The sequence below is a fragment of the Fukomys damarensis genome, unplaced genomic scaffold (assembly GCF_012274545.1).
Source record: "Fukomys damarensis isolate Sample0158 unplaced genomic scaffold, DMR_v1.0_HiC HiC_scaffold_24, whole genome shotgun sequence".
In the NCBI taxonomy this organism is placed as follows: Eukaryota; Metazoa; Chordata; class Mammalia; order Rodentia; family Bathyergidae; genus Fukomys; species Fukomys damarensis.
Genome location: NW_022900936.1, coordinates 64,971,799 through 64,983,837, shown reverse-complemented (window position 1 = coordinate 64,983,837; position 12,039 = coordinate 64,971,799). Strand labels below are relative to the sequence as shown.

The 12,039-nt window shown below is 34.2% G+C and overlaps 1 protein-coding gene across 7 annotated transcripts in view; it reads right to left on the bottom strand.

Annotated features, from left to right (window-relative positions):
• Stxbp5l (syntaxin binding protein 5 like) overlaps nucleotides 1-12,039 on the bottom strand; it is a 391,696-nt gene that overhangs the window by 17,547 nt on the left and 362,110 nt on the right. For all 7 annotated transcript variants that reach the window (XR_781365.3, XM_033768099.1, XM_010630004.2 and 4 more), the window contains 3 exons: nucleotides 9,239-9,409; nucleotides 7,676-7,915; nucleotides 1,833-2,193 (listed from right to left, as the gene is read on the bottom strand). Coding sequence is in view for 6 of the 7 variants with exons in the window: in XM_033768099.1 (XP_033623990.1) it covers nucleotides 1,833-2,193; nucleotides 7,676-7,915; nucleotides 9,239-9,409 (772 nt within the window). In the remaining variant the exon portion in view is untranslated. The remainder of the gene's footprint in view (nucleotides 1-1,832; nucleotides 2,194-7,675; nucleotides 7,916-9,238; nucleotides 9,410-12,039) is intronic.

Here is a 12,039-nt window from a genome sequence, read left to right as displayed (position 1 = left end):
TTTTTTTTTTTTTTTTTGGTACTGGGACTGAACTTGGGCCCTTGCGCTTGCAAGGTAGGTGGCAGAACCACTGAGCCAAATCCCTGGCCCTAAAATATACAAACAATTCTTGACTTGAAGGTTATACAAAATCAGACAGTGGCTGAGGGTAAATTTAGTTCATGGCTTGTTTGCCAACCCTGTTCTCTACTCTTGCCCCCTTGAAAAATCTGTTTTGACTCCACCATGCTGCTAAGACTTTCTCAAAGATCATTAATAATCCAAATAGTTGAGATCTAGTGTTTTTTCGTATATCCCAATTCTCCAACCTCTCTGCTAGATTTGATCACCTTCTTGTTTTGATACTCATTTGTCCTTTTTATTTCATGAGGTTATACCATTCTGATCCTTTTCTTTTCTTTCTGATAATTTCTCAGTCTCCTTGGCTGTATTCTTTTCTTTTTCCCATTGTATAAATGTGGAGATAGCTCTACATTTCTATCTTCAGCTCAATCTGTTTCTAATTTCTTTTTGTTCTACCTTTATTTAAAAGGTGTTCGGGATCTAAGGACTTTGCTCATGCTAGGCAAGTGCTCTACCACATCTCGTACATGAATATAATATCATGTATTAGTATCTCATTCGCTGTCATAACTTTTCCTAATGCATTTACATAGAAGACCCCCAAATCTCTCATTCACATTTTGTAAGAGCCCAGAGCTTAAACTGTTTGCTGAACTTTTGCTGGATGACTTATAAATTAAAAATGTAGGTATTTTCAATTCATTCTCAAACTTATCATCAGATTTTCCAAATTCTCCTGGCTTTCCTATATTGTAGTAGCATTACGGTTATCAAAATTGAAAGAAATGTAACCTTCAAGCCCTCTTCTAACCGTAAGATTTGGCCACCTTAGCTAGCCGTCACAAGTAATCAGCGTGGCATGCTTCCCCCCATCATCTCTCATCTTGTTCCCTCCTTGCCTTCTATATAGCTATTACAGTATTCAGTTCAAAAGCCAAACCCAAACTCTCTCTCCTTGCGTATTTCTTAGTGCATACCTAGAAAAGGCTAACTACTTACGTTAACACTCCATTTCTTTTATCTCCTGTCCTGCAATTCAAGATCCTTAACAATTGACCTCCATATCTCTCAAGATTACTTTCCTCCCAACATCCTTTTATGATACATGATTAACTATGATTTTGATCCCTGGGGATTTTGTCAATAGAAAATTCAAATTATATTTCCTCTGTTGGAATTTGTATTGTCTTTAAGTTATAATTACTTATGTACCAGTCTCACATCCCCAATTAGATAGTATGCTTAAGGGTTAGAACCATATTTTACTAATTTTTATATCCTTTATAGGCTTACTAAAATGGTTAACTATTTCAATGATTTTGGAATTAGGTAAGATATTAAAAAGAATAACAAGGCTTCTGCATTCTATGTATATATTAACTGTTTGCTGAATTAATGAAATGTAATATTTTTATGGATCACTAAGAGTAAAATAAAATTCTTCAGCTGATAAATTATTTTTAAAGTATGTATGATGATGTGTTGTATACCATTCAGTTCTGGCCTCACTTTCCTAGAAAACTAGCAACTAGTTCCTACCAACTTCTGGAAAGTTATTTTACTTTAATTTATTAACATTTGCAAAATGGAAGATGCAAACAATACTTTATTTTCCTATGTCCTCAAGAAGATATAAAGACCAAATGAAATTCTATGTCTAAAATTCTTACATGAACTATGAAACATAGTAAAAGTGAAAGATAATTTCATTTTATTATAATTTAGTCATCTTTTATGATTACCAGATAATGTATAAAGGAGGCAATTACCTCATTATCATGATGTGCCCATTAGCACAAAAGCATGCCAAGCAGGCACTGTTACACATGACCACCACATTGGCTTGCAGTATAAAAGATGTCTCAGTGATGTTATGAACATAAAGGCAGGTCTGAGAAGGCAATGAGAAGACTTTGGCTTGTTTTTCTGAACAGATTATTGTATAATGATGATCTCCTATTTCTTGGGATGAAGATGAAGGATTCATGATCAATTTCCTTCTCCAAGATTTTTCATTTTCATCTGTACTGTTTGGATCCCTCCAAACTTCGTATGGTGGTTGCATTAAACCACCAGTTCGGTCCATACAAGAAAAAGTTAGTACAGCTCCTTTCAATGACAGGAATGTACCTATAAAAACAATTTTATATTATTGGCACATAAAATTCTTCCTAAAACAAGTGTTATTAATCAATAAGCAATACATGTTTTACCTTATAACATATATATTATATATATATATGGCACCATACCATTGCACTAATATACACAAATCAGTGGCTTTGCTGTAATAACTTTTAATCAGAGCATCAGGTCTAAAAGCACTCTATATATCAACTTGTTAAATTCTCTCATTATATTAAAGGGACAATATCCCAAAAGATCATAACATGGTTCAGGTCATACAGCAAGTAAATAGCTGAATCTGGACTAGTACTCAGGTTTCCTGATTCCTCAGGATTCTTTAATTGTTCTATATATTCTTTAAAACACTTCAGGGACAATTTTAAGAAAATATATAACTTTCTTTAATTAAAAAAATTCAATTGAAAAAATAATCATATAAAATGATTTTATTTTCTTATTTCAGTTTCACTTCCTATGAATTGGTAATTTTTCTGTTTTGGCTTTCTGAGACCAGGGTCTCATTTGTAGTTCAGGCTAGCCTGGAACTCACAGCGATTCCCCTGCCTCAGCCTACCAACTGCTGGATTTCAGGTGTTTGCCAACTTGCTTGGCTTCATTTTTTTTAAAATCTGAAATTGAACACTTAATAAATTCCATGAAACTTTAATATTTAGAGTTCATGAACAATTATAATTGTATGGAAAACAAATTTCTTTAAAAATAACTATCTTTAGCTTCTAGGAAAGAGTATCCATCTTAATCAGAAAACCTGTTTGCTTACCTAGACTCAACAAGGTTGAATATCTATGCCAGATCACTAATTATGAGTGATTACCAGTTTTTAGAGGATAGTGCATTAGACAGGCAAAGAGGTATTCCAGACTCTCTTAAGCAGTGTCCTACTAGTCTTTATTTTCCTTTGTCCTTTGACATTATGAAGACAGTAAGGGTCCCTCCTCTCCTCCCCTCCCCTCCTCTCCTGCCCCCCCCCACCTCTTTCCCTTTTGTACTGGGAATCAAACTCCGGTCCTTAAGCTTTCAAGGCAAGTAGCAGAAGCACTGAGCTAAACCCCAGTTCCAAGAGTAAGGGTCTTAATCCAAGCAGGTATGTCTCAAGATTATAAATGTAACACAGACTTGAAGAGGGAAGGGTAGCAAATGAAAACACATTCTGTTTAGAAGGTAACTGACCTATAAAGTACTTATAATTTACCAAATTCCAAATAACTATTTGGAGGATGTAACATCTCAGTTACATTTTAAAACACACTTTAAGAAACCTGTATAACATTGGAAAATGGATACATTTTGAGGATATACTCCTAAGTGAAATAAATAAGTCACACACGTGTAAATACTGAATAGTTTCTCTGGTGTGAAAAACTATAATACTACATAAGATTTTAATGAGATAATTGACAATGTGAAATAGGAAGAAAAGGGCTAAAGGTGTAGAGAAAGTGGGAAGGGTAGGGGAAAAGGAATAAGGGAAAAGAAAAATATGAGAAAATGAAAAAATGGAAATAAAGTGTTTGTAAATGGGGAGGGGAGGAGGGAGAGAAAGGAGGGCAGGGACAAGGGGAAAAATGAGAACCAAGACCTGTCATGTAAAGGTACAAGATCCCAATGATGAATGCAACTGTACTGTATACCTAAAATGTACCAATAACTCAATTAAAAAAAAAAAGAAACCTTATAAGAGTAACTGAGAAGATAGGGTATATCAATTTAGGTGTTTCAGTTTAAAGATGAAGTTATAAAATAACTTCTCAAAATCCCATGAAAAAAGAATAATGCCAAAAGTTATGAAAAATGATATAATTAGGATTACTTCAGGACTGACTATGCTATTCCATAAAAACCACATTTTCATAACTGCCTGCTGTAGAAAGACTTGCATAACATCCTTTTGTTCAATGATGACCACATATTTGATGGTGGTTCCATGCAACTATAATGGAGCTGAAATATTCCTATTACTTAGCGATACTGGAAGCACCATAATGCATTATTCACATGTTTATGGTGATACTGATTAAAAAAATCCAAACCTATTGTGCTGCCTGTATGTAAAGTAGCATATACAATTATGTATAATACAAAATACTTGATAATAATATCCTGTGTTTATGACATTTTTATCATTATTTTGCAGTGTGCTGTGTGCTGTTCTACTTATTAAAGAAGTGTTACGATCAACACTATGCTCTGTTACACCAGTAGAAGTCTCATACATTTCATATTACCATGTCTGTTGGCTGTACCTGTGACGACATTGAGTGACTGACATAAGTCATCTAGAATTGTGCAAGTACACTCTTTGATGCTTATACAATGACAAAATCACCTGGTAATGCATTTTTCAAAATGTACCCATGTCATTAAGTAGTGCACAACTATATAAATATCTTCATATTCTTGATTTAGAGAAGGCCTAATTTAGGCTAAAGAGAACCTTTATGAGCATGGTAGCCCATCCCTGTGATCTCAGCACTTAGGAAATTGAGGCAGGAGGATTACAAGTTCAAAGCCAGACTGCTGGGCTACATAAGCAAATTTGAGGCCAACCTGGACTACCTAGTGAAAAACTCTTAAAAAACCAATCAACCAACTAAACAAACAAACTAAAAGATTAGAAACATATTTTGGGAGCCATTTTGCTTATTCTCAATGCTTATAGGTGTCAGCATGAAAATGAGTTTCTCAATGAGTTTCCCTTGCCAAAACAGCTGCTTTGTTTCCTATAGTAAACTAACACAATGGGAAGGATTCTTTGTATAATCCTGTGGACATAAAAGCTCAGGAAAACAGGACAAAGTATTGCTTTTCTATGACTGCTGTTACTAATACCCTTTCTCTCTGATCCCGGAATCGCATGTCTTCTATCAGCATCCATGCAACTGGTGATCTAACTTATCTTGCACAGAGTAAAATCTTAGACTTTCAATAGATCTTAATTTTCTAGAATGCCAAAGGGAAAACTCACAGGAGATGAAATCAGAGAAATAAAGTGGCACCATTATGCCCATTGTAGGGCATGTTAAATATTTTCTTAGACTTTTTTTATTTTTTTGAATGAGATGAGAGGTTTAAGAATAGAAGTGACATAATTTAACTTTCATTTAATAGGATCACTCTTTCTGTTGGGTACATCCTAAAGGATATCAAGGTTGGAAAAAAGGAGAGCAATAAAGAGGTTAGTATATGATCCAGGTGAGAAACAGAGGCTTGCTTGAACCAAGTGATAGCAATACGGATGGTGAGAAATGTCAGAAGCTGAGTATACTGTGAAGGCCAAGTCACTATTTGATAGGATGTAAAAGAAACACTGAGGTCAAGAATGACACCAATATTTTCACTGTGAGAACCTGAAGAATAGACCTATCATTAATAGATGTCAGAAAGACTTTGGGAAAGAAGCCAGGACTATCAGGAGCTACGTTTCTGACATATTAATTTTGAGATGTTTATTAGACATCCACATAGATGTCAAATAGCTAGATATCTGTCAAAAATTTGAGGCTAGGTTCAGACTAAAAGTATAAATATATGTTCCATCAGATTATAAATGGCACTGAAAGTAATGAGGCTTACTGATTTCATCAAGGGCTTCATTAAGTAGAAAAGAGAAAAAGCTTAAGAAGTTAGTCGGGGTAGTCGGATGAATAACTCCCAGTGAAATGAAGATGAAACCAAAAGGAACAGCTAAAATGACAGTAAGAAAATTAGGTAAACAGAACGTTGTAGAATACAAATGAGATCAATTGAAGGTGTAGGTATGTCAAATAAGATGTTGCTTGAAAAATGACCACTGGATTTATCAGTGAGGTCAGTGGTATGGCTTTAAGCTTATGTGGTATAAAAATTTTATTTAACCTTTAAATATATGAGAAATGCTTGGCACATTTGTTGAGCTAAGGAATAAATTTCAATTACTAATAATGCATTATAACCTCACTGATCTGGCTTTAACTCAACCAGAATAAAAAGAATTGTGTATGTTTCCTTAAAATTGGGAGTATAGTAAAAAGTATTTCTCTATTGTGAAATACATGTTTATAATAAAGTGATATTAACAAATTAAAACACAATAGATTTATCTACATTTGCCACACTAGTAAAGAACTGAATAGTCTGCCTTTCAATATATGAACTTAGCATTCTAGTTAACAAAGGACATACAACTCTCTAATCTGCCATACCATATATTTTTTAAAAATAAAATCCATTTATCCCATTTATTAATGAATTTATTTTTTCACTTATGAACTACCAAAAACACTTCTTATACATTAAAGAGTAAAATTAATAGTAAGAACCCATTATAATTATTCAAAGGGATAGCAGATAATGACAGTTAATCTTAATTGTCAACTTGACTTGATGAAGAGACTCCTGGAGAGGTGACTGGGACCGTGGGGGTGGGGGCTAAGGTCGTGCGTAGTTGAATACACTGATGTTCACAGGTGAATATGCTTTCAGGAGGTGGTGTCCAGCTGGAGGAGGTGGTGTACCTCTGGAGGTTATATCTCTTGTTAGTATTCTTCCCTTAGGGATATACCTAGCTGCCATAAAGTGAGCAGCTGTGTTCCCCTGTGCCCTTCCGCCATGATATTTCTCAGAGCCAGATAACCAGGGACTGAAACCTCAAATCATGAGCCTGATAATTTATTTACTAGTATGAGTTGTGTATGTCAGGCATTTTGTGCCAGCAGTTGGAAAGCCAACCAATACACAAGGGGAGTCATACTCATCCTTTCTTTGAAAGGAAGAAAAGAAAACTCAAGTAGGAAAAGAATACAACATATATCTTAGCAAGAACACTAATAACAAATTAAATTTTCCAGGCACTAGAACAAAAAAGAGATTGTGTGATACACCTTTGAAACAAGATGAGAAGATTGTAAAAGATTTTAGAAATCTGTATTAGGTCAGACAGTGTCTAGTTGTTTAATTGTTCTGAGCTCCTCAAGGATGATGTAAAAACACTCATAGGCTCCAATCTTGCACAAAACTTTGGAGAAATACTTCAATTCATTAAAATTAAATTTAACTTTTCCATTAAGGTTTTACTCAGTTAAGAAACTTATTTCTTAAGGCACTGTTTAGGTTAGCAGTTGCGCAAATTAATATCATAGAAATGATTCTACTCTTTTACCCTAAAGGACAGGTAAGTCTCAACATGACAAATATTAGAATTGTATATGATTTATGAAATTCTCAGTTCTTATTACACATAACACTCACATTTTTTTTCCACATAATACAGGAGGTGGATATGAGGCTTCAGGGGAAATAGGTGAGGGAAAATAAAAAGGGTCAATATGCAATATTTTATGTACCAATTCCCTATGATTAAAAACATTTATTACATATTGTAAACATATACTAACAAAAAAGTGAAGAAGGAAAACAACCCAAATTATCAATACCTTTTATCTAAATTTGAAAAAGAATGAGAGAGTGAATAAATAAAAACTCTTACCACTTGGCAGTACCATGACTGGTTCTGTAAACCTCTGTTCATCTGATATTGGTAGGTTTAGGGAAATGATCAACACCATTCCAAGACTAGTTCCAACAAACAGACAAGGGGAGATGGCAGAGTCATTTTTCCGTGCAAAGGATGCCATAAAGTATAATGCTGTAATTGCTTCTTTTGAATCTTTGTCAATACTGGAGATACTAGAGCTTCTAGAACGATTATAGGAATTCTCTCTGTTTTCTATTGAGAATGTAAAGATAAAAATTAAATATTAGTATATTTCCAAAATAAGCAAAGTAAGGTTAACATATGAAGACTAAAATTATGAACCGAAAATAGAATTTTATTCTTCAGTGATTGATCTGGAAGATATTTCATATAACTCACCAGCTTATTTAGAAAATGTAGAAGTTGAAGTCCAGAAGTATAAATGTTAAAGTTAGTCAGAGCTAACATCAGACCTTGAGTCTCCTAAGTTTCAGTTTATCATTTTTAAATTTTTCTATATTACCTCACATATTAGTTAAAAATTTTTAATCTGGAAAAATATATTCAATCTAAATAGTCAAAGTTTTAAGAATTTTTGATGTTGTACTGTTTTCCTATCTTTCAATGTAAAAATATTAATGATTTTTGACATTTCCCACTTAGTGACACTATTGTGGCTATGGAAATGAAAGGACTAGGTTAGGTCATAAATATTCTGTGATAAATATATTACATATCTAAGGGTAATTACAGCTATACGAATTAAGGTCTATACCAATGCCAAAATGCAAATATTATCTCTTTGAATGGGTATCAAGCTGCCTACCTTGAATCCAAATCTCATTCCAACTTTGCCAATGGCCAAGTAAAAAGCTGTAGACTATGCCATCCTATCAATGGTAGTAATCTTTCTGATCATTTGAGTTTTAGCTCACTCAAAGGAAATAATGGTTTCATATTCTCTTGATTATCTACACTTGTACACGGGCAAACTTGGACAAGCATAACATAACCTCACTAATCTCTGTCAAGTTTTAGTGAAATTGTACTGTTCTTTTAATTGCTCTAGAGTACAAATTCTTTATACTTTTCTTTTCAGTACCTTCACTGTCCTTCCCCTCTGGATAGGTGGCAAATGTGTCTCATAACTGTTTATAAAGAAAGAGACATAAGGGCCAGGGATTTAGCTCAGCGGTTCGGTGGCCTGCCTTGCAAGTGCAAGGACCAGAGTTCAATCCCTGGTACCAAAAAAAGAAAGAGACATAAGGGCCAGGGATTTAGCTCAGCGGTTCGGTGGCCTGCCTTGCAAGTGCAAGGACCAGAGTTCAATCCCTGGTACCAAAAAAAGAAAGAGACATAAGTTTCCCAGATGACTTTTCCAGGAATTAAAATATAGTAAGTACTCCTACTTTCTCCTTTTCATCCCTCAGCTAATTCTAGTCATGGTGGTAGCCTTACCAAGCTCTCAGTTAGTTACTCACTGCCTTTAAATGTGGCTTCCATAGCTTGTCTCCCACCATCTGCTACCACAGTACAGATGAACTTTACTCACAAAAATTGATATGTTTAACCTACCTTCTGCTGTAACTGGTAAAGAAATCTCCATGCAAGCAGCTGACTGTGCCTTTCGAAATGGTGGTCTTCCAGGAGCCCAGCGATTTACTTTTGAAACATCAGCACTAGAAAGACGTTTTCCAGATCCGCAACTTTGAGAAGTTGGACTTGTGCAGTGTCCATTTACATGGTCTATACCAAGAGGGGGAAGGCAGCATAAATATAAGGAAATTCAAAAGTGTAAATTAACATGTGAAGCAGAAGCACAATAATTTTTTTTCTAAATCACATGAATATGGCTAAATCCTTGCCATTCTAAGAGCTAGTCAGTTTGAGATTTATCCAAAAATTTCAAAGATATTCATTAAATGTGTTTTTCTTATTTGGCTAATGTAATGTGAAATTTACTCTATATCTCTGTGTATATATTATATAATTTAATGGCAATATGAAATGTTTACTATTGGACATTTTATCACATAACACTTTAAGTAAATTTTGGAAATACTTTTAGGGGTTGAAGTTTAAATACAGGACAGGAGCATCTTATTATACAATTAAGAATGGTAATTAAGGGTCGGGGTTTAATTTAGCTTAGTGGTTCTGCCACCTGCCTCGCAAGCACAAGGACCTGAGTTCAATCCCTGGTACCAAAAACAAAAAAAGTAATTAAAAATAGTGGCTCTGGAGCAAAACTGCTTGGATTCAAATTCCACTTCTGCCATTTACAGGCTGTACAAATTACTGAATTGCATTTGTAACATTACCTCATAGTTCTGTAATATACAGAATGCATTTTGAAATGTGCTTCTCTGGTCATTCAAAGGACACAGAATTATATGGAGGGAGAATGCTTAAAAGTCATGTTGAATATGTAGATCTGATACTTCATTCATACTTTATTACAGCCTTTATGTTTTGAAAAATTTGAAAGGCTAAAATTATACTTGTCCCAGGTTCCCTTGCAGGTAAGTCAAGGGTAAGAATTAGTTTTTATCATTTTATATATTGGTGTGTTTTCCTATTTTTTAAAAAAATGAGTTAATATTTATCAAATATTTAAATAGTGGGCACTTTATACATATTATTTCATTTAATCTTAAAAACATCCATACAGTGTAAGTGCTTTCATTATTATACTGGTATTGCAGATGAAGAAACTGAATCTCAGGAAAAAAAAGGGTTCAGAAAAATTTCTTCTATTACCTAAGTGGTAACTAGGTAGGCAAAATTCTAATCCAGATTTTCTCAGTTAGTGTCTGTATGATTAAACATTGGACCACAGGGTCAGCTACAGTATTAGGGGATAGGTAGCAATTTTGCAGACATAATTACTAGTAGGATTTAGAAGGGTGATGTTATGCACACTGACATCCAATCCTTTTGGAACCAATCATCTTCCATTTTGACACAGATCTCAGAGCCCAGAAAGAAAGGCAGAAATAGCTCATGATGAGTTATAATGGGAAAGCTGCAGTCAAGACTATCCCTCTTTCTCTGTTACACCAAGGGCAACAGCTGGTACTGACAACTTTAAGGGTAGAAATTATAATACACCCACACTGGGCTCATCAGTTAGAAAAAACCTCCCTTTCCAAAGATATATGTTCAAGGGCTTAGAGCTTGTTTAGAGGAATGTGGGATGGGAATGTGGGCTAAATCTCAGCTAGGTTCAAAAGTATGCAGCAAATCCCTGAGAATAGTGACATTTGCCACATAGCCAGAACTCTTTGGACTTCCTAAACCAAAACTACGGTATTCCTCCCCAGCTGTTACCATCTTTGCTTGCTATTTCAAGTGCATATGCTTTATTTCAGTTTATATCAGAGTGGAATCAATTAACAATTACTTAACTTGCTTTCTTTTAGTACATGTTTGCAATACATAATGAATACAAGCATTGTAAGGAGGTGTTACATATGCATGTTGCATCTTAATCCTTTGTACTTTCTATTCCTCTTTCCTTCATTTTTTCTCCTTCCTTCCCTAGCTCCCCTTCCCATGTTCAAAAGGTCTGCCTTCCTGTTTCCTATCCTGGTTTTATTTTTCTCCCTCTACCTGTTGTGATGGCTAGCTTTTTATATTTGACTCATGAGATCTTGTTGACACTATTACATATAGGCACCACAGAGTTTGGGCCATATTCTTTTGCTTTCCATAGGCCTTATATAGTTAAAAGATAATTTTTCAGGTGAATTTTTAAAAATATTAAAGTGAATTTTCTTTTTTAATATTTTTCTTTACTATGTAAAATATTTCTCTCTCTATACACACACACACACACACACACACACACACACACACACACATATGAATGAGTTAGTATAAAACTTAGAAATTTAATCATAGTTCAGACAGACATTCTGGAAATTTATGACAAATAATGATAAATACCAAAGAAAAATTATTTAATAAAGATATTCACTGTAGTTATTACAGAAACCAGTTATAATTTTACCTAAATTGTGGAATATATTACATAATAGAGTACTATACTCTTTAAAAACAGTTCTGAAGAACTAGTAGAAACCCAGAAAACATCTATGATATTTTCTTGCATTAAAAACTACTCCATTTAAAAAAAACTACAAAAGTTGATATAAAATAAAAACTTTATGTACCTAAAGATTCTGTTGGACCAGGACTTTGACTAGGGCAAGGTGGAGATGTCTAATCTCCATGATGTCCAGGGCACTCTTTAACATGGCTGAAATGGCTGAATCTTGGACTCCTCTGGAGGCTTCTTTACTTACCTGGGCTATAGTGACACAAAGACTGAGTCACTAGGAATTTTTTTTTTTTTTTTTTTTTTTTTTTTTTTT